Genomic DNA, 26,448 nt, shown 5'->3' on the forward strand with positions numbered 1-26,448 from the left:
TAGTTTCTTAACATTCATTCAGACACACATGACATACAAACTAGACACATATTCTAATAATATTCTAACCAGTGATGAACAAGGGGAAAAGTTACTTTCTGACTATTATATCACTCTTATATTGTCTCCCTCTCATGCAAGGCCACTGTGAGGAAAGTACTTTGTAACCCCTTTCAGCACCACAGAAAAAGGATAATAAGAGATCTGATCATAGGACTGCTTGACTTATATGCACAGCCTGTAGAACACTATGCCTCGTGCTCCAGCCAGTGTCCCCATCTAGTATCTTACAGGGTTTCTTTCGGGTTTGAAGTGCACTACCTTATTCTCTTACATTTTATCCAGTTTATAAGACATACTCGAGGTCTATCTTGTCTTTCTGTTGGAGGATTAACTGTCCTACTCCAAGAGCAGAAACTACAAATTATAGACACCACCTAACCACGGACACCTCTCAGTCCACCCTACAATAAGAAGAGTAGGGGAACCCACAACACATTGGGTGAAGGACACTTGCAACCAACTGTTATCCTTATTTAAAGCTAGAATACCTTGTCCCAAAAATTTCTCTAAGGCCCAAACTCAAGTTATAAGTCATAACAAGTACCATGCGGGATTAGATTTAGAAGGAACCTTAAACGGCCATTCAATCTAACTCCCTTTTATAGATCAAGAAACTTAAGCCATGGAGAAGTCAGGTGACTTGCCAGAGATTATACAGCTGGGTCTTCCTGTATCCACGTCTCAATCCATTATTCCACCTATCTCGGGATGAGTGCAACTCCCCAACACCCAAGTGAGGCAAACCCACTGCTGGTTTGGGCTTCTCCCTTACAGTTGTGTCTAAAAGAGTTAGCCTCTCACTCACTTATCAACTTCAGCTCTCCTGAAGGGAGGAAAACAACTCAAAGCCTTCACTCCCCACACTTGAGAAAATACTGAGGGGTTTAAAGAGTAGTGTTATGGTTTCCTCACTTCTGCAAAATGAATGGACAGACTGGGTGGGGAGCAATGCATATACACCCTGACATACAATACACAATTCCAGTCAGTCATGGGCCATGGGCTGCAAAGGGATTCAGAGGTGAGAACTTCAATGCATTCTCCTCTTGGAAAATGAGGCTCACATTCCACTCATCTTCTTTTCCAGATCATTTAGGTGGACAGTAAGATGACTCGGACCTGGAACTTCCCACACCTTTCTTTTAAACTCTCACCCCTTAGAAGAATCATTACGTTTAAATCTTAGGCCTAGGAAGTTGGCCTTGTTCCCACTCATATTAAAAAAAAAAAAACCTTTGGAGAAAAAAGATAAAGTTTGGTATGTGAGACACTGATTCTCATTTCCTAAAGCAGAATTAGACAATAAGCCGCTCAAATGAAAGTCTTTCAAGCCAGCCTCCAAGGGCTTTTCAGTCATTTCAACACAATAGCTTTTCCCTCAGAGAGGAATGGGCGGGACCCCCATCAGACTGCCCTAAATTTTCAAAACATTTTCAACATAGCATTAACCTTTACTCATTCAAAAGGAAAAAAAATAAAGTGCAAAACAAGCTTTAATCTTCCAGGCTAGCAGCCCAAGCCCAGCCTAGCTAAGCCCAGTGGAGCCAAGCTCTTCTTAGAGAGCCTTTTATCCAAGGACCCTGAGTAATCCTGGGGCCTTCAGCTAGCTCTTCTGGTCTAACACAGTGGGCAGACAGTGAGAAAGTATTAAGCGCTTACATGTGCCAGGTCCAGCACAAAGCACCGGGGACACAAATAACAAAGGGGCCCGCCTCCCTATTCCTGGCCCAGAGAAGCTTCATTAGATAAAACTGCCAGAAGAGGACCCCCTTTAATCAGTCAGCCAATTAGTAAACATTGATGAAGTGCCTGCACTGTTCCAGGTAGGGCGCTGAGCACTGAAGACACAGAAAGAGCTCACAATCTCAGGGGGCCAGTGCTTGCAGCGGAAGCTCCCCACTGTTACCTAGCTTATCAAACACTCAGTGTACCTATGCTATGCATCTAAACCATATTCTATTTAGAATGCACTCCTCCATCATCTCCCCTGATGGAACTGTTTTTTCCTCCAGCCACAGCCCGGGCACCATGCTCTTCTAAGAAGAAACCTTCCCTCATCCTTGCCAGTTGGAAGCATTTTCTCTCTCAGATTTTCCTGGAGCATTTTGTTCAGGTCTCTCCTTTGCTCAGATGTCTGATATCATACTGATTGTGTGAGTGTTCTATTCCACTTATTAGACTCCCTGGTCCCTGAGGGCAGGGACTTTGATTTTACAGCTCTCTACTCCAAGGGCCAAGCACAATCCCAGGCACACAACAGGTACATAATACATGTTAGTGGAATTCAGAATCTCTTATTATAGTAGTAAAAGCTGTGGTTCCTCTTTATCTGCCTCTGCCTTAAGATCCCCTTCATCAAACAATGGGGGAATAGCCTTTTTTTCTCCAAAGTAAGGATACTTCATAATGATCTAACTGCCTCTTGAAGTCTATTACTTTCTCTGTCTTTGTATTTTCAGGTTGAATCTATGATTTAATCAGGTCAAGGGTTTTTGTTGATTCCATTTTAAAGACAACCACCAGTTAGTCAACAATTTCAGTGGATGTCAAAGCCTTAGGGCCTTCAATGCCAACTGCCAATATTGGTGAAGTCAAATGGAACCTGCTAGTCCCTGGAAACAAAAGAAAACCTTGTTTTGTGCTCAGAAGGGCAACAGACTTTCCCTGAAGGATTAGTCAAACTGTCCAAAGACAAAAGCCATTTTGTACAGAGTGAAACACTAAACCTTAGTTCATACCAGAGGGGATGGACCAAAGACACGTAGCAAAAGAAACTGTCAAGAGTTCAATATTTGAGCCTCAAGGGCACAGGCCTGGCCAGGAATAACACTGCCCTAGAGACACAATATTTAGTACAAGCTGTGGATTCCCATAGAGACACTATGGGTCAATTCAGGTGCTACAGTAACTCAATCTGAGGGTCCTGACTTGCTAAGACAGGAGTAAGGTCTTTTGTATGAAAGAAAGACCAGTCTTCACTCCAATCACATGGAAGATGCCACTCTTGCCAAAACTTCCTATTGTGAAACTGCTACCCTTGCTGTGAACTGGAAAATCAACAATTCAATTCAGTAAACATTTATTACACTCCTACTATGGACAAGGCACCAGTCGCAAAGTGAGAAAGAAACCTTGCCACCAATGAATTTATATGCTCAGGGTTGGACGTAGTACAAGGACATACCACATAGGACCAAGAAAATTTGGTAGGAAAGCACTAATAACAGGGGAATCCAGGAAGGTATAATGGCTAGAGGTTCATCAGCTTGGCTGAAACCTAGAGCTCCTGAAGTAAAGCAGTATGGATTAAGGCTGGAAACATGGATGCTAGGCTAAGGAGAATGACTTATGTTATAGGTAAAGGGGAGTGATGCAGTCAGACCTAGGCCTTTAGAAGGCTATTATTTTGGCAGTAGTGTGGAGAATGTGGAGCAAGAATATTCGAAGTCTGAATCCAAAAACAATTCCGTTCTATTAGGAAGGTGGAAACTCCATCAGATGCATATTGTAAAGTTCTTCATCTTGCTCCTAGCCCTACACCCCAGCGGCACTCCTTACTCAATGGGTTGAAATTCATTCCACAACTGCTAAAAACAAATGGACAAGGATGAAGTAAGCCACTTAATGGTTCAGACTATTCATCTGCCCCCAAAAGTGGCATACATTAGATAAAAAGTCAAGGCAAAGAAAATTCATGGCAGCTCAGCAGAATCTTACCTTGAGGAAGAGAAATGACTGCCCTGGGTCTTATCTCCTTCCTCTATCTCTTAAACATTAGCCTTCCTTCTTTAAGCCTTACTGTCAGAGTCGGGACACCCAAGGCAGCCTTTCCTCTTAGCCTATTCTTTAGTGGAAACAATGACCCAATTTGAGGTGTGACTGACTGTGAACACAATCACTGCCCCTGACTTCACGAGGGACATTGAGTCTAACCAATATCTGACTAGAATTTCCCCTACAAATTCCTGACCAGTGGTGTTATCCAGCTTCTCCTTGTAGACTTCCAAGTAGGAGTTTCCTACCTACAGCAACTACTCAACTCCATTTTGGGAGAAATGTCTGTAATTGTTAGGAATATTTTAGTCTTTCTGCAACTTTTAAAAAAAGGTTTTAAAAATTATAAACTTAATAATAAAAGCTAGCATTTACATAGCACTTTAAGGTTTGCAAAGCACTTAACAGGTATATCATTTGATACTTAAAATAACCTCATCAAGGAGGGGCCGTTATTATCCTCATTTTACAGATGAGGAAAATGAGGTTGACAGTGTTTAAATGATTTGCCAGGGTCAGAAACTTAGTAAATTCTGGGGCAAATTGAATTGAGATCTTCCTGACTCCAAGTACTAAACTTGATTCAGCCATCAAGCAGACATAAAACAGGGTTCAAAATTTTATCTCAAATCCCTAGCCTTCAAAAAGACATACCTACAAGAACTAACAAACCATAAACAATCAAAGAAAATGTTTTTGTTTTGGGTCTTCTAGGTCTGATTTAAGTTCTATCACTTTTGATGCCATTTTCATTCCTTCTTTCACTCTCTTAACCAAAAAAAAAAAAAAGGATGTCGTCAGTGTGTGTGCCCTAGATACGTGGTTCTCTTTTTGCTGGTTTCACTCTGCATCACCTTATACAGGGCTTTCCATGTTTGTTTGCTTTCTTCTTTACATTTATCACGTTTTTTAACAGTACCATGTTTCATTACACTAATATGTAATTTATTCAGCCACCTTCCAATTGTTGTATATAAAGGTGGTTTCTAATTTTTTGTAATTACAAACAAAGCATTACAAATGATTTTGTACAAATTACTCCTTTCCCTCTTTTGATGATTTTTTGAGCAAGAGTTCTAACAGTAGAATGAATAAGCTGAAAGGTGATCATTGCTATGACCCCAGTTCTTTTAACCAAACCTCATGTGGCATGGACTCCAGCCTCTTTATCATCCTGAACTCCTTCCTTGGGACATGCTACAGCTCATTGAGATCCTTCCAAAAGTGAGATGGTCAGAATGGAACATAATGACATAGCTTCGGTCTAAGCAGGGCAGAGAAGAGCAAAACTATCACCTTGCTCCTTCTACATTCTCTCTTTTTTTTTCCCCAGCCAAAGACAAGGTTTATTAAAGATCCGCCCTATTGGTCAGAGTCTTAAGGAGTCTGAACATTTGTGAGCAACTGGCTAGATTTTAAGAATCTGAGCACTAGGCTAGACTTAAAGACTTGGGGCTAGAGTCTCTCTTAATGCAGCCTAATACTGGCATAGCTTTGGGGGCTGACCAGTCAGTCACACTACTGACACACTCCCAGATCTTTTTCACAGGAGTTGCTGTTTAGCCACATCTTCTCAGGAGCTTACCCTTGTAACACCACCAACAATCTGGTCTTTTTCCGGGTATATGCTGATTGTCTGGCACTTCGCTTCTGCTGGGCCTCCAGGGCACTCATCAAGTATCTTTGGAAGTGGGCTGCACTGAAACATTCAGAGGTGTCCATGGTTTGCCTATACACCATCCACCTGGAAACCACACAAACAAACTCAGACATAGTGCGATATTTTCCCCCCAACTGCTGCTTAGATGACTTCTATCAATTGTTCTGGCTATAATGAGAACTGCTTGAACAAAAGCAACCATTCTTTGTGACCGGTATGGAGCAGAGCTGAAAAATCAGAAGAAGGGACTGTGCAAGGCAATGTTCTGCCAGCTCTGGGAAGGAAGGAAGCAAGGAAGGATGGTCTAAAATCCCAGAGTCCGTCTGGAGCCTGCTCTTTTTTGTAGTTCCTTAGTCACGCTCAGACCCCAAAGCCCTCCCTTTCCTATGCTCTCATTTTTGTGACCAAAAGCTTTTGTTTGGTCTACATGGACACTCCCTCTTCATTACTAATTCCAACCCACAAGTACATTTTCAAAAGAATTTACTAGCAGCTCAGGCAAAGAAGTGAAAATATGAAAATGAGCTTGTGGAGAGAGAGAAAATAGTGATTTATAGAGTCCAGAGAACTTAATGCTAAAATTTTTCTTTATCTGATTTTAGGAAAGGCCAGTACAAGTTTAGATTATTTAAAACCCAGTTCTGCTCAAATCAACACAAACTAAGGTAAAATGCAGGTAGACTGAAAAAAAATTGGGATAGATTGTGAGCTCTGGGAGGGCAAGGATTGTCTTTTACTTTTCTTTGTATCCTCAGTGCTTAGCACAATGCCTGGAACAGAGAAGGCCCTCAAATAGATAATTTATGTTTACTGACTGACTGACTGATTGACCTAAGAGGAATGGAATCCCAAAGCTATGTAGACAGGCTGCTATTTAGTCAATCTGTCAGTACTCAACAAGAACAGGGTTCCCAAGCACTTCCCAAAGACCTCCCCTTACAGGGTTTCCAGACAAATCTACTCCTCCTCTAGCTCTCCACTGCTTCCTTCCTTTCTTCCTTCCTCTGAGACAAAGCCTGGACATGGCAGACATCAAAGCCTAGCTAAGCATCTCAGTCAGCAGGACTTAAACAAAAAAATTTTTTCCAATTAACTAGCATTTATTTTCTCTCTCCCACCCCTCAATGAAAACCAAACCAAACCAAACACTTGGCACAAATGTGCATCATCAAGCAAAACAAATTCCCACATTGACAAAGTCCAAAAATGTCTATCTCATTCTTCACCTTGAGTGCATCCTCCATGAGAAGACAGGAAGCATTCAGTAAGGCATTGTAAAGAGCATTTCTTGTCAAACAGACAGATGGTCTGTGTGAGATGTGGGAAAACCTCCAACAGGTGCCCTGCACACTGGGCTCTAGGAATCCCTTTGGTATACAGCCCTTGCATTGGTGTGGATTCATACATCTTCTGAGGATCAGACTACAAAGATCCCTTGGCCCACTATTTACCCAAATTTCCATCATGGTCACTGACCCTTATTTACCTCTTCAACAAGGCCACAGTCAACAAAGAACTATCCAGATGCTCATGCCTGCATGGGGACATGGCCAAGCTCATGGCCAAAGTGCCCTCTCATCTGATTGAGACCTGCTAAATCCTTTTCACCCAAAGCAAAGACAAGGTCAGCCATACCAACCTTCCATATTCCTTATGCAGAGCCACCAGGAAAGCACTTAGATCACTGGCATGACAGCCTGGCAGGCCGGTGACAATGTTGACAATCACCTTCAGGAAGGAAAAGACATTCAAGAAGTAAGCAAGAACTGTGTGAAAACACAATGCCAGGGTAGAGACCAAGTTTAAATCAAATGGGTGTAGGAAGCACTCGGCAAACCTTAGAGGGCAGCTGGGTGACATAGAGGATGGAGCTCAGGACTTGAAGTCAGAAAGACCTGAGCTGAAATCCTGCCTCAGGCTTGGGAAGACCACTTAATCTCTTTAGTCTCAGTTTCCTCCTCCATCAAATGGGCATAAAAGTACTACTTTAAAGATTTGTTGTGAGGACCAAGTAACTACAATATGTATAAAGCACTCTGCAAACTCTAAAGCACTACATAATTTTTAGTTACTGCTATTATTGTTACTAATAAAGTAAACTTTTGTTATTATTACCTCAGGCAGAGCCATTAATCTTACGGAACTTAAATTTTATTAGGGGTGCAAATTGCAAAGGTAATTACAATAATCTTTTATGGCAAGTACATTACAAAGCTGCCCCCAAAAACTAACTATATAAGGTCCAAGATCGTTACAGGTTCAGAGCATAAAGGAAGGAGGCAGCATTTGAGTTGAGAGTTAAAGGACAGGTAGTGATTCATCAGGTGAAGAAGAAGGAAGGATTTTCAGGAATACAAAACACTGGGAGCGAAGATATGGAGGCAAGAGAACCCAGAGGGTTCAGGGAGCAGAGATCAGGACTAGATCACCTGAACATATCATGCATAAACAAGAGTTACATAACATACAAGGCTAGACCAAAACAAAAAAATCAAAATTTATCTGGGAGGCAATTAGGGACCCACTAAAATTTCTGAGCCTAGGAATGGCTAAATTATTTGGTGCTGGTATAAAGGATGGAGTTGAGAAGACCACTTAGAAACGCTGACTGGTAAGGAGATCTGTACTGTGGGAGACGTGAGAGAAGGCTGGGAATAGCCATAAGAAATGTTACAGGGACATATGGGGAGTGAAAGACTTGATGACTGGCTAAGGAAAGGTAACAGAGAAGATGTCAATGACAACACCAACCTTACAGACATGAGAAAATGGGGGGATTGGTGGTGTTATAGATAAAACCAGTGAAACTAGGCGAAGAAAGAGAATGAGCTTGGTTTTGGCATGATGGATAGGAAGGGCTAAGGTAAAGATTTCCCATAGCAATTAGAGACGAATGGATCTAGGGCCCAGGAGACAGGCCAGGGTTAGAAACATAGATTTGGGAATTGGCTGCATAGAGGTGGTTGCTGAAGCCACAAGAGTCAATGGGATTAAAGAGAGAGGAGGACATAGAGAGAAAGGGAATATGTATAACTAAGTTAGGAACTTCTCAGAAAGACAGCTGGACAGTCAATACTGCAAACACTCCCTCTGCCATCCATGGGTGTGGCTGGGATGATTTCTACCCCGCCTTCCCCTGCCACCTCTGAGAATCCCCTGCTTCCTGCATGGCTCAGTTCAGGAACCACTTTCACTGTGAAGCTCCTCCTGACTCCCTGGGTTGTTGCTGTTTTCTCAAATTACTCTGTATTTTCCTTTACATACATACATGTATGTATATGCATGCATGTATATGTATGTGTATATATGTATCTATATACGGCTATTTTTTCATATTACTTTGTATTTTCCTTTACATATGTGTATGTGTACACACACACACACACACACACACACACACACACACAAACACACATATATATTCCTTGACAGCAGGGATTGGTGTGGCTCTGTCTGTGTCCCCAGACCCCAGCAAAGGGCCTTGCACACAGCAGGGGCTTAATAAATTGGACTGAATTCACTGGAAGAGGAAGGGAAAGTGCACATATTTTTCTTCATAATTTAAAACAAATTTTCCTGGGTTATTTCAAAGCACAGAAGCCCAACCCAGCTCTGCTCCATGCCCATGCACCAACACCAAGCTTCAGGAGGTCCAACCCTCAGGAGCAGTGTCAGCCCAAGGGAAAACTAGGTAGTCCCTTCCTCCTACTCCCTCCCCCACCCCCAATCTTCAGGTCACCTGATGGTTACCTAGGATAGCAGAATACAATGTAATTCAATAAACATTAATTAGGAACCTATGAAATGCAAAGTACTTTATCAGGTGCTAGAGGTACACAGACTAAAATGAGGAATGGTCCCTGACCTTGAAGAGCTTCTACCCTGGGTCCTACTGTGCTACTGCACCAAAATGGACCCCTTTGTGGGATGACCTTATGTCATCCTTAGACCTCTCTCTAGACTCCCCCTAACAAAAGTAACCTGTCCCGCTTTCCATTTTTCCAAAGCTCTGGTCTCAAGTAGCTATTAGTCTCCAGTTTAAACTGGAGAGGTCCAATAAAAATGGACACTAAGGTGCTGGGCAGCTGGTAGGGAGAGAAGTCCACTGGAAAGTATAAGAAGGGAATGCAGGGGGACCCTTGGGAAGAGGGTTTACTTGTTTGATCTTGGCCGTCCTAGAATAGGTGCCAGGAAACCTGGGCTCTGGTTTACATGGTAAACCAAGGTAGGCTCTGGTAGCTCTCCACAAACCCTCTGTTGCTCTGGAGAAGGGGCCTTAGGTGAGGGTTGTACAATGGGAAGGGGTCCTGGTGTTGCCTAAGCTTCCTTCAGATCAGCCACAAGTGCTCATGGACCAAACCAAACCAAAGCAGGTTTCAGATGCACAATTACATCAGACTTGAAGGAGGCGTCAGTTCATGAAAGAAATCTGGACTTTCTTTGTTAAACCCCAAAGAGCCGAGGACAGGATCCGCCTTAGCTGCCCTGGCCCTGGCCCCTCCCTTCAGATTCCTGGCTTACTGGGTTAGCTCGGTTACCTTTTCATTTTCCACTTTCTGAGCAGGCCTGATTTCACCTTGTTGCAGGAGGACAGGAAAATGGGACCTCATTACCGGCTCCTGGCTGACACTGCAGATGGCAAAGTGCTGAAGAAACCTGAAAAAACAAAAGCTGATGTTATTACCTTCCAATCTCTAATACAACCTCAATGTGCCCATTCAAGCAGGAAACTCTAGACTTGTCTGCTGTAAAACAAACTTTGGGGCATTACTCTGGAGAATCAGATTGTTCCCAGGAGTTTGTCCCTCATGCCAACCTTATAGTTCACTGTTACCCCCAATAATAAAATGCAGAAAATTTTATAAATCATCCACAAATAGGAAACCCAGGGGCTTACCCGTCCAGATCTGGGAGACGGGCATTCAGGAGTCTGAGCTGACTCCCTCTTTCCCCAACAGGATAGGACTGGGCACTAAAGAGTTTTTGCACATTGGAGTATCTGAAATAAGAAACATTGGTTCAATTGGGTGCTCTATAACTTAGAGTTAATTTTGCTTTTGATTAATTCCTTGAAAACTCTTTGCTACACAGTCATATGATATTTTCATTTGTTCAAAAGCCCTTGTGTTTCTAATGCCAATAAGATGGTGAATGAATTTGTGATTATTCAGGGCTGATTATATGGAATACTACAGAGCATTCATACTGTCCACTTTTCTAGCATGTGGCATGTGGCCTTGTCATTGCTGGTAGCCCACAAGGAAGGGAAAAGCAGGTACAACTAAGCTCTCAGTTGGCTCACCTAGCTAGGAACTACATGTGTAATGGGTAAGATGGCAGCAACTCCAGCATGATTTTCTGCTTTGTTATTTCATCTCTCAAGTTCCTTTTCTCCTGAGAATTCTGGATAATAGAGTGTGTGATATATAAATAGTCCAGGCTGATAAACAGATGTTAGCATTGGTCCTTTCAAAACCCTCAAATACAAGGCATACATTACTTAGCAATTATACCCAGGAAAGAAGGCCCAAAGACTCAGAGCAGCAACTTACAATCTTTTTTGTTCTTCAGATAATCCATCTTCCTGGATCACTTTTAAAGCCAGCTCTGAATTAGCTGGGTGTTGCCAGGGAGAGAAGACCTAAAAAAACAGAATCCATGCAAAGAGCATTTAAAACCCAACAATAGGATGTAGAAACCACACAGAGATTTGGCTGTTGTTGAAAACCTAAACTGTCAGCTCAAAGCAAAACCACAAAAACAAACACTCTTTCCTCTAAATGGGGTCTAGACGCACATTTTCCCAAACAAGCATCATCATTCTCTGGGTCCCTGTTTTTGAGGTGTTACTATTGACAGAAGGCAACACAGATACAGTGAGAGACGTAAGAGTAGGGGGAGGAAAGGGGGGGGGAGAACACAAGAGAGAGCAAGAGAGCACATCATGGCAATGTTTTCCCTGGAGCATGTAATAAACAAGGAAGACTCGTGTCTCTCTGTCTGAAGTGGTTCAAGTGCAGCCTGCAGGGAGGCTGGAGAATGGAGAACTGTGGACACACTGTTGGGCTCATTGCTGGGCCTCTTGCCTGGGTCTATAGCCTAAAATAAATAGGTAAGGGGAGAAAGGCAAGACAGAAAAAAAGTTAGAAGGGAAAATCCGTGTAGGGTTATCCTCAGAACCTTCCTTCACAGGCTTTTGGCAGTGGGGCTCTGGGTACTCTCAGAGAGTTGATTAGGGAGGATATAGACTTTTGCAGAATCATAAGTCAGGAGAGAAGCAGCCTCTCTCTAAATTTCCACAACTTTTCCCATGGAAATAAACAATATCCTCATGAGGACTGACAGGGTTGTTGTTAGGGAAGTACTTTGTAACCCTAAAAGTGCTCAATAGATAAATATTAGCTATAATTACTCCAAAATTCTCCACGTTTCCATGTCCTTCTATATAATATTCATTTAATTAGTTAATTCAATAGCTCTTTCTTAAACTCTGATGCAGCAGGTGCAAGGTGAGCCCTACCACATGGCAGCTCTTGGAAGCAGGCATCTTGCCTTGGTGTGATCAGTGCCCAGAAGGGTCTCGCGTGCCCCTGCACCCTAACCATTGACGTTTAGTGAAGAAGAAAAGATAAAGTCAGAAGTTTCCTCAGAAAGGATGGCTCTTTCCCAGTGTACAGGACTCAATGATGTAGGGAAAACAAGGAATTAAGAACAAAATGGTATCCAGGAAAACTGAGCTTGCACACCAGCCCTGCTATTGACTCACTGTATGCTACGCTGCAAGTCACTTCCCACTGTGGGCCAGTATCCTTGTCTGTTTAATATGAGGGATGGATTACAGGATCTCTAGCAGTCCCTTCCCTTTCTGAAATTTTCATTCTAAAGACTTTTAGTTCAAGTCAGCCAGGTTTAGGTGTATCAATTACTTAGGCGATATTCTCTAAGCACCAAGAGTAATGGGACACAGCACACGTGGGAGCAGAAATAATGGCTACTGGTTACAGACTGTGTAGTCAAGGGGAAGGCCATGTTCTGGGCCTGGCAGAGACAAGAGAGCCTTAAGAATGAGCAATGCATTAACATTTAAAAAAGCACTGGAGAATAACAAAAAGAGCTGAAGGAGATGGGATTAACTCAGGGTCAACATGTAAGCCTAAGGGGGGGGGGCAGTCACACAAATATCTCAGAACCAGCCTAGAAACAAAATCTAAAACAGGGAAAGACTAGGGAAAGCAAAGAGGCTGTGCTATCAAAAACAGGAATAATAATAAGAGCTGTTGTACTTTACAACTTCCAAAATACTTTACAGACATTATCTTACTTAATCCTTAGAATGAACCTGTGAGATGGGCCAGGCAAGTGTTAGCTCCATTTCACAAAGTAGGAAACTGCACTGGAGAAAATGGCAAAGTAACCTGGAGCAGTCCATGCCTCTCCCAAGCAGTGGGACCAAGACTTGATTCCTGCCAGTGTTTTCACCATCCTGCAATGGGAAACTGCAGGAATAAACCAGTTGGAATGTACTGGCACTCAGGGCAAAGAGGAAGGTAGATAGTATTGGGAAATAAATGACACGATTGAATAGCCTTGGCTGACTCCAGTCTCCTCTCCTTAATGAGAAAAGGCAAAAGCCCTCACTCAGTCTGGGCTCACACAGCATTTCATCATCAATTAATTAATTAAACATTTACTAAGGGCCTACTATGTGTTTACAGGAGGCCCTGGGAATACAAAGACAAAAGGGAAATGATCCCAGCCCTCAAGGAGTTTACATTTTAATAAGGCAGACAAGATGTACACATATAAGTATACACATGAAGCATATATAAAGTAAATAATCATAAAAATGATAATGATAATAATAGCTAGCATTTGCATGGAACATTAAGGTTTGCAAACTGCTTTACAAATATCATCTCATTTTATCTTCACAACAACTCTAGGAGATAGATGTTATTATTATTCCCATATCACAGATGAGGAAACTGAGGCAGACAGACTTTACATAAAGCGACTTGCCCAGGATCTCACAACTACTAAGTGTCTGAGGCTACATTTGAACTCAGGTCTTCCTGACTCTACGTGCCCCCCAGCTAAGGGGAGGGTGGTAGGCGTCTTACAGAAGGAAATACTTGAGCTGAGTCTTGAAGGAGACCAGGAATTCTGAAGGTAAGAGGGAGAACATCCCCAGTATGTGATGAGGGGCACAGCCAGTGCAAAAGCAGGGAGAGCCGTGTGTGTGTGTGTGTGTGTGTGTGTGTGTGTGTGTGTGTGTGTGTGTGTGTGTGTGTGTGTGTGAAGCCTGGACAGACACAGTTGGGGCCAGATTATGAAATGCTTTACATGCCAACCACAGTTGTTCATATTTGATCTTAGAGGCATTAGGAAGCCAGGGGTGTTTACCGAGTGGGAGGGTGACAGGGTCAGACCTGGGTTTAGGAAAATCACTTTGGCAGCGGTATGAAAGACGAAGGAGAGAGTAGAATGGCTTGAGGCAGGAAGACCAATTAGGAGGTTACAATAATTGTAATAACAACAAGAACAACCAGCATTTAAATGACACAGAGGTTTGCAACGCACTTCACAAATATCACGTTTTAAAATTGTTATTTCGATTGATTACAGAAAGCCAAGCTTCTAAGATACCTCTGCCAGTCAGTGGCTCTCAGAGCTGGGCCAACAGAGGGGTTCAATCCTGCAAAAACAGGGTAGATGATAAAAAAAAAAAAAGAAGAAAAAGAAAAAGCTGATCATCTGCTGGATTTCCCTAGAGTCAAAGTGCGTTTCTGGTATTAGTGGCTCTTTAAAATTAAGGGGAAAAAAAAGAAATTATAGAGCCAGATTGGTTAACTCAGTTTGATCTACCTTATGCTAAAATCTCTTGTTCTTTTTAGACTTTTGCATAACAGCTCAGATCTCTCTCTCCTTTCTGAAAATCTCCCAGTTGGTCTTGTATATGCATGGCACCCTCCTCCTCTTGCTTTCTGGTATGATCGAGGAGACACCTTCCTCAAGGCTCTGTTCCTAGCACCAAAACTTTGAGGAAGAGCTGGTTTGGTGCCACCCTTCAGTTGGGCAGACCCCAGGTCAAGGAGGATAAAAACTCTCCTACAGAAAGGAAGCCTTTCCTAATCTCTCCTAAAATTAGCATGTCCCTACTTATCAGTTTATAGGTTGTATGGGGGGGGGGAAGGGCAGGTAAGCACCTTGAGAGCAGGATTTTTTGTTGTTTCATCTTTTTTTGCCTCCAGTACAGGTGGGGCAGATGCTAATACATACTTGCAGAATTACTTGGTATATACTAGAAGCTTCTCAGAAATGTTTCGAGCTCCACAAGTCACAGCTTATCCATCTCAAACATTATGCCTGATGAGGAAGCAAATTGACCTTCTTTTTCCTGTAATAGCTTCCAGGCCTTTCAAATCTTCTCCTCAAGTTTTCTTCGTCCCTTTCCAAAAGAATCTCACACAAGGAAAACTTTACTCCCTCTGTAGGTACCTGTGGCTGGCAAATGAACTGTTTCCCAGGCCTTATATATCTGTATAATGTTCTGGGAGATGCGACTCCTTGAAATGAAGTCTCTGCCTAATTGCTGGCAAGGTTGCTGGACAAAGGAAATTGGCATCCAAGGACACCATTACGAACACTGAATTTTCCCCCCTCCTTTCTTAATTGACACTTGACAAAAAATCTTGGCCAATTCACTTTCATCATTAAGAAACATGGCAGATGAAGCCATATTTAGATTTCCATCTGCCAAGCCTGGTCCACTTCCCCAAGGGTTCCCACCTAAAGAAAGACCAACCCTAGGTCACTGTCCCAGGAGTTGCCAGAAAAGTCCTATCATGGAGTTAAATGGACAGAGGGCAGGAGTAGTAAGATAAGCCTGGACCAATAGCCAATGAGCTACACTGAGAAAACTAGGAAACAGACAGCTAGGAGAGAAGATTATGAAACCTTTTTGCCGTAAGCACTTTTCAGAACCCTTCTTTCTAGCAGCCTTGGTGCAGCTTTGGGGTCCTCACTGTCCAGGAAGAGGAGACAACTAGCCATGAAACTAGTCAAACAGACAGGAAGCGCCATACTCAAACATCAACGAAGATAACATCTGTTTTCTAAAACTGGAATGGACTAACTAGAATAGACTACAAATAAGAATTCCAATTGACTACAGGCTATTAATAAGGGAGTTAGTAAATAAGTAATCACTAAGAGCTAGGGATATCTACAAAAATGAAGAAGATTTTTCTCACACAAAAGATTAGGAGAGTCAGGTGCAGAATCGTGCCTCTCATACTGCAGGGAAGAAAGGAACTGGTGATTAGAGGCGGCAAACACTTGCACAGTCTAGAAACCTGGGTCAAGGATTCTGATAGCTAAAGCCAAAGGCATTCATCTAGACTAAGGAGCCAAAGATCATGGCAGGACTACAAAGAATGATTTTCTCTGGATCATGAGAGAGCTATTAATGCAACCATACACCTAGGCTTGGTTCTGAACCCTGAGCCTAAAAAATCCAGGGGTGGCCCTTAAGAAGAAGAAATAAAATCAAGTACTGGGTGAGAATCTTCAAAGAAACTGAAAACCTCTTAATTGTTTAATCCTTTAGATGCCAAAGCCACACATCCCCAAAATTTAAAATAAGGGGGAAGCCAGAGACCCGCTTCCATGTAATGGTGGCCATTTTCTTATTAAATGCACTTAAAAGTCTTAGTCCCTGTGCTTTTCTCAGCCAGCAGCTTAGAGACCCCAAGTAGTGTCAGTCTAAGCTTAGCCTCTAGGTTTTTTGAGGACTGGAGCTGAACCTCATTTTGGCAGCTGCCTCAGTGAGGTCTCAACAAAAGTCAGTGATAGTCAACATAGGACCTTTTACCATTCTTGGTGCCACTGCTTCACTGAAGCATCCAAATAGCTCTTCCAATTTCATTGCCATCTTCCCTAAAGATCATCATTCCTGTTTTCCCACTCACTTTTAAATTGCTTAAAATAAACCAGCAGTGGTTTTAGAATCAAAAACAAAAACAAAGCACCTACTGTGTGCAGAACACTATACTTATGTTTTGCCCCAAACTCTCTCAATGTCTTTAAAGAAATCTTGAAATAAACTGGTGTCACCTCTGCATAGAATGCTTGGTACATCTTGGATTTGGGGAAAAGGGCAATCATCAGAAAATTGCTCGATGTGTGGAATTCAACTGGAAGATAAGGAAGCAGGGAACTTTTGAAGTCTATCAACAAGGCAGCAACAACAGTGGTGGAATCCTAAATAGAAAAGAAAAGAAGATTTTTATTAAAAACACTTTTGAAAAAGGAAGAGAATGTTTCCATCGATGCTTATGCCGCCCATCATACATACAGCTAATACAGAAGCCAATAACCACAACCCTTTGTCTATTCTCACCTCTTCCATTCAATAGACATTTATTAAACATCTACCATGTGCAAGGCATTGTACTAAGCACAAAGATACAAAGGTGAAAGCAGCACAGTGCCTTCCCACTAAGGGGTTACAGCCTAGTAGGTGGCAGAGACGAGTTATAAGGATGAGTAGAACACAAGGCAGAATGCGATGGGTACAAAGGAGAGATTAGAGACAAGGGGATATAAAAAAATCTCAGGAGAGAAAAATCCCTTTCAGTTTGGGGTGACTGTATTAAATCTTCATGGAAGAAGTGACATCGAAGTTAGTCCTTGAGGAGAGTGACATCAATACGGAGATGATTGTGGGGAGATGTATCCATTCTAGGAATGGCAGACAGGTTGAGTCAGGGCACAGAAATTTAAGAAGGCAGAACGTCACGAGACAGAGAGAGAAAAGTGTAGCTGGGCTGGAATAGAGAGCGTGTGAAGTGGAGTAGTATGAGATAAGTTTGGAAAGGTAGGTTACAACCAGACTATGGAAGGCTTGAATTCCAGGTTAAGGAATTTACATTTATTTAATAGTTTAGGGAGCCGCTGAAGGTGTCTGTATAGAGAGAAGCAAGGTGAGCAGAGCATGGGCAGGCAAAGGATAGGCTAAAAAAATGAATAGCAGCTAATATACTATCACAACAGTCAAAGCAAGAAAAGGTAAGGGTCTGAACTAGGGCAGTTACAGAGGATGTGGTGAGGACGGTACAGATGTGAAAAATAGTGCCGGAGGTAGAAAAAATAAGACTAGACAGCTGACTGGCCATTGGGGTCGGGCAGAGGGAAAGAGTAGTGACCCCTCCAGATTTATGAAGGATCAGGAATGGAGGATAGTTGGAATGGTTAGCATTTATATAGCACTTAAAGGTTTGCAAAGAACTTTAGATATGTTATCTCACTGGACCCTCACGATAACCCAGGGAGACAGGTTTTATTATTATCCCCTTTTTATTTTTTATTTTATTTTATTTTTTTGGTGAGGCAATTGGTGACTTGCCCAGGGTCACACAGCTAGTAAGTTTCAAGTGTCTGAGGCCGCATTTGAACGCAGGTCCTCCTGACTCAAAGGCCAGAGCTCTATCTATTGTGCCACCTAGCTGCCCTATCCCCTTTTTACAGATAAAGAAACTGAAGCAGAGGGAGGTTAAGTGACTTGCCCAGGGTCACCCAGCTAGCAGTTTCTGAACATTAGTCTTCCTGCCTCCAGGTCCAGCGTGCTATTCACTACACCACCTGGCTGCCTCATCAGCTCTGCCAGAATGCCATGTAATCTCCAAAAACATCAATGGCTCCCACAAGGAAAGGAAGAAGAGTACAAAGTTAGCTACTTTCACAGTCTCGGCAGTTCATGTTTGGCTCCCTCAGCTGTGACAGTATTCCTGTCCTAAAGCTGTCCACTTTTCTCCTCTCTCTTTCTCCCCCATAGGGCTGACAGATAATTGGGGAAGAGTCTCGGGTTTCCACATGGGATGCCAAAAACTACTTTCCAGTGAAAGCCACTCCCTCCACTATCTTGTGAAAGCTGAGAACTTGAAACTCTTCTCCCATTGATTACTAGTCAGGGTTCCTACAGGCATTTTTCTTAAGTTGGGTGAAGCTTGTCTTCATTTCCCCCCTTTCATTACCAATTTCTCTCATTTCCTTCCCATATCCCACCTGGACCCCATTCTGCAAGGACCTGTCCAGATAGTTGGCACAGTTGAAAAGCAATCTGATCAACTAATTAATCCCTGTTAATGTATTAGCTGATATTAAGGTATGATATCTTTTAGACATAGCTGAACTCTAATGGGAGACATTAGAAGGCTCTGACAAGCCTTCTAGACCCAAGGAATGCATCTTCATAATGAACAAATGTCAGGACACCTGACAAGGGCCTGGAGGATAGATTTTTGGTCCTTATATCATACCTCCTAAGAGTCTACCTGTTCTAGCTCCTCACAGAAGGAGAGACCACTCTCCCAATTTAGGTGCCAGGCACATAAAGGGGCCCAAGTTATCTCCCAAACACACCTCTGGACAAGTGTGAGGAAATCAACTTCACCCAGGGACTTCCTCTACAGCAAAAGAAGATATAAGCTGACTCTTTTGAGGTTAGTGTCACCCCAGCAGCTAATATGGGAAGCTGAAGAGTGTAAACACATACATTCACAGTCACTTCAGAAGTCAGGTACTTCTCAGGACATGGTGTCCTTTCTAAGAGACTATAGCCTCAGCCCAACCACACACAGAATTACGACAATTCTCATTAATGGAGATTTAACAATTTTCCACCATGGAAGATAGGCTGTAGCTCTATGGGCCTGCTCGGACATGTTTTCTTTTTCTGTAAACACTGGCTAAAATTCTGTATTAGTAACATGTTACTAAAATTGGACTAATACAAATAATTCTCTTAACAAATTAAACACCTCTGGGATGTAATAAAGACTCACTATAAAGACTAAAGGAAAAAAGTCACATACCTCTGATTCCCAGAAAAATATATCATTTTCAGGTCCAAGACATAACACAGAAAGGGCCATAGGTTTTTAACCAAATACAACAGCTTTACCAAAAGAGAGATTTGCCAGATCATTAGCAAGAAATAAGCCTAAGTTCTCATGAAGGACACAAAATGAACACAGTCTTGTTCACCAAATTTCAGAGCACTAAAAGGGGACTCTCTGCTCAAGGGTGATTAGAACTAATCAATGCAAGTCCTATTTTACACAACAGGGAGCACACTGATAAAAATCACAATCCAGAGAAATGGAGAGGTTGAAAATAGCTGTAGGTTTAGGAAGGAATTTATGGAAGAGAAATGACAGGTCCACCACTAATTTTTAAAGAAAGGCATGCATCACTGCGGCACATACATAAATAACCTTTGGAAACTGATATCTTAGGGACCAAAAATGCCTTCCCAACAACTACAGTCACATGCCCTTTTTCAGACAGTCCAGGACAGTAAATATGTTTTGTTCTCATTAAAAATTCACACACATGCATGCCACTGCGTGGTTCACTTCCTTTCAGAAAGCTAGCCTGCAGGAGGCCTAAGGAGTCACTCTTTTCCGTGCCATGAGGTTGCCATCACGTGGCGAGGCTGCCCACAACCTTGCCTGAGTCACCCTCCTTCACCTCTGGCCCTTTTTCCTCCACTGTGCTTGCCCCACACAGTTATGAAACAATAAAATTTGACTTTAGGCTTTTAACAATATCTGGCCCTGAGTCAAGGCTGATAGCTGGATATTGAAAAAAGCCACAGTTGCATGAAAAGAGAGTCTCTTGAATGAAACAATTAAAGGAAGGTCAGTATTAAAATAGCTACTGAATTACAAAGGTTCAGTCAATGTAGCATTAACGAGAAAGGGAGCAAGGATAAGGAGGGTCTCTTGGTTTGTTTTCTTTCTGTATTATGGTTGAAATGCTTACACCATCCTAACCATTTGCTTATTAAATTAAGTGGCAGAGAGACTGCATTGACAGAAATGCATTGAGTGTGAGGCTCCTCCAGGAGTAAGTGGATAGCTATCTTCTCTGCCTCCCTTGGGACAGCTCCCCCGATGATACTGCCAATGGCAAGCTCACTTATTTGGCCGTAATCAGATACAGTGCCCTGCATGACACTGATAGGTTCCCGAAGATCACCATGAACTCATGTCAAACTCTGGTTTCAGTTGACCAAATATCATTAATATATGGAGACTGCTCAGAGAACCTAAGTGCTCCACTTCCCTCTCTGACATCAAGAGGGAAGGGACGTGACCATGGTCAAGAGTCCTTGGAGTCTGAGTACTAGCCAATAGAGTAACCTTCAGCGGGTCAGCAGAGGGAGGGGAAAAGCAGAGGCTTGAGTAAGTCAGATACTACCCAGTAACCTGGGCTCCTAGGGATCCGTCCAGTTAGGCTGAGAAAAGGTTCCCAGATGACCTTTACACTGGATCAGAGGCAAAGACAAAGTGTCTCCTTTGGGGTTGTCCTCCACATCAGCATAGACCTCTTTGGTATTCTATCTCCATCTACAGTAGGAGATTCTGAAGGGGGTGCTAACCTAACCTGCTTCTGAAAATCAACCTTGGTCCCCTACAGGGTTCATGACCAAAGGCTTTAAAAATTTTCTGGGAGTTCTCAGAGAGTGGGAATGCTTTTGCATGTCCCTTTGCTCTAGACCTCAAAGCCAGCAAAACAACCTACTAGCCAGTATATTATATTCACTGAGAAGAAATAATTAAATAAATAGCATCTGCCACCCATAAGCAAGCAAGGTACCTTAAGGCAGAAAGAGGAAATGGCATGTGCTAGGTGAGTTAAATCACCACTACCATCCACCACCATCTTGACTCCCACCTCCTCTCAGATCCAATGGAAACATCCTAGGACAGCAAATCCAACAGCCCTGGGTAAAGCAGTACCCATCAGACCAACAGGCCTACTTCCATCTGCACCCTACACCATCACTGAAGGAGGCAATCCCTAAGCAGAAAGGGTCTACCTTCTTTGACACTTACTGCCAGCTACTACTGGATTAATTGCCACCCAAGGACAGGTAAGCCCAAGAGCCCTGGGAACAGCAGTGGCTTCCAGAACATAGATCTTAGTTCTACACCTGCACCTACAGCCATCAATTAGGGAGGCAACCCTTATGGAGATGCCACCTTGCTAAAGTCCAAGCTTCCTCAGCAACCACAACCATTAGACTCAAAACCATTAGAACTATGAAATGGTTCAAAAAAGAAAAAGGTATGATTTTATCACTGGAAACAACATTAAAGAAGATGCACTACCATTTGCTTTGCTGCTTCCCCCTAAGATCCATGGAACCTTTTCATTTGACTTACAGCTAAAATCTCTTCTCTGTGTGTTGTCTCTCCCATTAGAATGTGAGCTCCTTGAGGGCAGAGACTGGTCTTCCTTTTCTATTTATGTCCCTAGCATTTAGCACCATGCTTTGCATGTATTAAATATTTAATAACTGTTTTTGTATCATGTCTAAAGTCCCTCCCACTTGTTTATAAAACTCTATTTTTACAATTCTTTTCCAAAAAGAAATGTTTCTATACTGTTCCCTATCAAAATCCTCTTCCAAAACATGTCATTTATCCATCTCCATCCCCTTTTGGAGAGCCACCTAGTCTTTTTTCTAAAATTGTTTCAATTCAATTCTGAATTTAACCAAAACCAAATAAGAAAGAGTATTTCTGGACATCAAGTGGAAGAGAAAAAAAGGGTCGTACGCGAAGCTACAAAGCCACACCATGACCATCTTACTTTTCTTTCTCAGCATAATAAATTCAATGTATCATTTTTGAAGCTGTTCTAGCTTTTGTTCTCTTTCAGGAATCTGAAAAATGCCTCAGGGAGCTTCTCTTCTTTTTCTCCCCCCCTCCCATTTTGACAGATCCATTGCTAAACACCCTCAAGTTGGAACACAAAAAGAACTGCTTTCCAAACTTCTGTACATCTGGGTTCTTTTCCTCTTTCTTTGAGAGATTTGGGGGTTCAGACCCACTAGTGAGTAGCATCACTAGATCAAAGTATATGCAGAGTGTGGTAACTTCTTTGAGTCTAGCCCTAAATTCCTTTCCGGGATGGCCGGACTAATTCATAGCTCCATCAAGAACATATCAGTATACCCGTTTTCCCACAACCCTCCTACAATTGGTATTTTTCTTTTTTGTCACTTTTACTAATCTGATGAGGATGATGTAGAAGCTCAGATTTGTGTGAATTTGCATTCCTCCGATGAGTAATTTGAAGCATTTTTTTCAAATGAACACTGATAGCTTGGATGCCACTCTTTAAAGATGACTTGATTTTATCCTGTAGGTGATATAAAAACAAATGATACAATAAAATAAAGAAAATGCAGGTCTGGTAAAAGTGAAACACTTACCCCATCATAGAAGCATATGGAATTCATGTGATTCTTAGAGATGGTAATACTTCCATAATGACGGTGGGAAAACAAAAGGCCATCTGAAAAGAAGTAAAATTTTCCTGAAAGAAAGAGAGACCCCATTAGAGATGGTTTCCCTACAACTCAGGCCACTCAGTGCTGCCAACACAGACCCAGGACAGTGATGAGCATGCTCTTTAATATGAATTATACTTCACACATCTGCTTACAGCTTTAGAGTTTGTGAAATTTAAATCCATTTTCTTAGCTGAACTTCCCCACAGGCTTGGAGAGGTTGTGACTTCACCAAAGTCAAATGCTTATGAAAGAGGTCCTCAGAACTCAAAACTCAAGTCTTCTGCCTACAAATATAAAATTCTTCCTACTATATCATGACATCTCAGTAGGGCAACCCCAACGCGGAAAGAACAAGCATTTATTAAGTTACCTACTATGTGCTAAGCACTTTTCAAACATTTTATCATTTGATAATGAAGCACTTTAGTCCCATTAGCTTCAAGCACGTATCTAAAATACCAACTTCCACATGGTGCTATAATGCACCACATAAAATGCGTGAACTTCCATGGTTCCTGTCTTCTCAGATCTTACAGCCTGAGACATAGCAACATAAATTAGAGAGACAGACAATGTAACAGAACTGAATAATGTTGATCATGAAACAGTAAATGGGGAAGATATTTTCATACCACAGTACAAGGGGAAGAGAAATTGTTCTTTCTTATAGGGGTTTCCTTTGGCCAGAATTTTGGTCTAGACTTTGTGGTTCTCTCTTTGTGAAATCCTGGGCAAAGACTAGATTCGTGCATATGTATGTGGATAATGGGCATGTCTCCCTGGGTCCCTAGCTCCAGAAGGGATGAAGTGACTGGGCCAAATGAAAGAACAAGGAGGAGAGGGGAAATAAATTAGCTTAGCTCTATAGATACTCAGAGATCCAAGACAATGAGTCTTGGGGCTTGCCTGTCTGAACCTGGCCAGAACTGGGGAAATGATAGCTCCAAAGTTTCCTCAGTGGTCAGGGGATCTAGAGTTGGTTTTTCAGCATGGGACACAGGTGATAATTAGGGGAATGATGTGTTTAGAATTTTCTGGTTATCTTCTATTTAGGCTAACTTGGAAAAGGTAGCATTTTGAGGGCTACTGGAATGCCAGAAGAGACGGTCCAGCAAATAACAGCAGTGACATTTTCAGGAACTGGGAGAAGGGTTAGAAGCCGAGCTCCAGTGGGAAAACTCAAGATCCCCAACATCCATAGGGTCATAGGGTCATCCCAGCGAGGCTTTCAAGGCCCAAATGACATGTGGCAATGAGGAAAAACAACCTTTGGAAGAAATACCATGAAGATGTTGGATGGTTTAATAACAAGTTGTAAGTGATGGAGATTCACATTTTCATATATCCAGTCCTATTCTTTGTTTAGGGAAATGTTCACATTTGTTAATGTTTATAAATTTCATGATAATAAAAATAATTTTGAAAACTACCAAGTGATTGATGAAAACTTCAATGCTTCTTGGGCTCAGGTATTTACCCCCTCCCCACCAGCAGTATTCCTGAAAACAATGAGGCCATCTTACTACTACTCCTTACACTCAAGAGCTATTTGCTTACACCTTAATTTTAAAGCAGATGGATGAATCTTTCTAATTTCCTCAAACTCCTCCAAACACTAAGTTGGTACCAGTTCCTGGACCATTTGGAGGACCACACAAAGGATTAAGATATCTAGCACTTGCAGATTTTGCTGAACCTGAAGAAGCTGTCAAAGAGACAATGGACCCACTTTACCAGATACCCTTTAAGTATTCCCCATATCCTCTCTCATTCTAGCAGTTACTCAATATTCCACTGCCAGACTGGTAGGAAAATTATAACTTCTAGGATCTCCAAATCTGAAAACCTCAGAACCACATGATGATGTTAAGGTAATAGAACCATTGATGTAGAGCAGGAAAGGAATTTAGAGGTAATCTAATCCAATCACCTCATTTTATAGGCGAGGAAACTGAGGCCAGGGACTTAAAGTTGCTGGTCTAACATCACCGAAGTCGTGTCAAAGGTGGGGTTTCAACTTCGGTTCTTTGACTCAGGCTTTTTTCACTCCACTATAGTCCAGACCTGCCTGGAAATCTTCCACATTTCCCAGGCGAGAGGGCCAGAAGCAGCTGCCTATTTCCTACCTTCAGCATCTCCCCAGAAGTCACAGCAGTTCAGAGGGAGGAGTTTCGACTCCAACGGCAAATTTAGCCCCATACCTTTCTTTTAATCACAGAACCAGGGGAAATCAAGGCAAAGAGAGTCAATCTTCACACAGGACTGAGCTCAAAGAAGGAGCAATAATCTCAGTCAGGCTCTGATGGCAAATGCCATTATCTTTATTGTACAAGTGGAAAACACATGCATAGCTAAGAGGACTCAAGTTTATCAATGAGAGCAACCAGTCTCCCTGACATCTAAATCTACTAGAAACAACAGACATTTTGAACCTTGTTCTTTTGCTAGGTACATGAGGCAGCAAGGTGGCACAGCATATAGAGCACTGGGCCTGGAATCAGGTAGACCTCAATTCAAATTCAGGCTCAGATACTTACTAGCTATGTGACCCTAGCCAAGTCACTTAACCGCTGTCTGCCTCAATTTTCTCAATTGTAAAAGGGGGATAATAATAGCATCGACCTCCCAGGGTTGTTGTAAGGATTAAATGAGGGCACACAGTAAGTGCTATATAAATGTTAGCTGTTATGATCTTCAAATTGTATCAGAGTTCAAAAAGACAGACTGGAAGAGGTCAACCTAGACCTGAAGCAGACATCTCCTCTACAAAATTCTGACAAAATGACCTTTAGAAATAGGGAACTACCTACCAATTAAAGTAGTTTATTTTTGGACTGCTGTGATTAATGGATCTTCCCTCATCTGGAATTGAATGTCAGAGGCACTGCGGTTGAGAAAAGAGAGTCACAAAGACCAGAGTTTAACTTTTGCTTCTAACCGTTAGTAGCTGTGTGACTGTGGACAAAGTAAACTTCTTGACCTCTCTGTATTTCAGGCAATTCTCTAAGAATTCAATGTAATCTGTGTCAATGGAGGGAGTTTTCATAGACAAATTGTAGTTCCTTGACCTACTGACACATCAGAGTGAAATATCTCTCTCCCCATCTTTTGTGTGCAAGGGTCCTGAATCTGCCTTTTGGGCCCGATCACTACAAATCTAGTTCTCCTCTCCCACGACAACCTTTCAGCTATGAGAAAACCGTTATCCTCATTTATACGACAAGCTCTTATTATATAAGCGCTCTTTAAGTTTTGGCTTCTCCCACATAAACATCCCAAGTTCCTTCTACTTATCTCTGCATGACCTGGTTGGTTTTAAGTCTCCCCACCATGGCGGCTGCCTTCCTCTGAGGGTCCTAAAGCTTGTCAACAGTTTCCTAAAATGTGGCACTTACGACCTGAATCTGACTCTTTCAATGTGCTCTGACAAGGCAGAAACAACTCAATTCGTACCTTCCTCATCCTAGGGAAACTTCTACCACAATGCAGCTGCAGCAGGGGATAGTAGAAAACACCATTCTCTTCAATCATAAGACCTGAGTTCAAACCCTTGCCTTCCTCCTAAAAGCTAAGTGATCTTAGG

The 26,448-nt window shown here is 42.2% G+C and overlaps 1 protein-coding gene across 1 annotated transcript in view; it reads right to left on the reverse strand.

Moving 5' to 3' along the window:
- The window catches only part of DNAAF9 (dynein axonemal assembly factor 9), a 173,456-nt gene that overhangs the window by 42,667 nt on the left and 104,341 nt on the right, over positions 1 to 26,448 (reverse strand). Inside the window, 7 exon segments of the mRNA XM_021005399.2 lie at positions 5,423 to 5,581; positions 7,137 to 7,225; positions 10,036 to 10,153; positions 10,395 to 10,496; positions 11,050 to 11,138; positions 16,613 to 16,759; positions 22,785 to 22,888. Of these exon segments, the coding sequence (XP_020861058.1) occupies positions 5,423 to 5,581; positions 7,137 to 7,225; positions 10,036 to 10,153; positions 10,395 to 10,496; positions 11,050 to 11,138; positions 16,613 to 16,759; positions 22,785 to 22,888 (808 nt within the window).

The sequence above is a fragment of the Phascolarctos cinereus genome, unplaced genomic scaffold, assembly GCF_003287225.1.
Source record: "Phascolarctos cinereus isolate Bilbo 61053 unplaced genomic scaffold, phaCin_HiC Scaffold_9;HRSCAF=440, whole genome shotgun sequence".
Lineage (NCBI taxonomy): Eukaryota > Metazoa > Chordata > Mammalia > Diprotodontia > Phascolarctidae > Phascolarctos > Phascolarctos cinereus.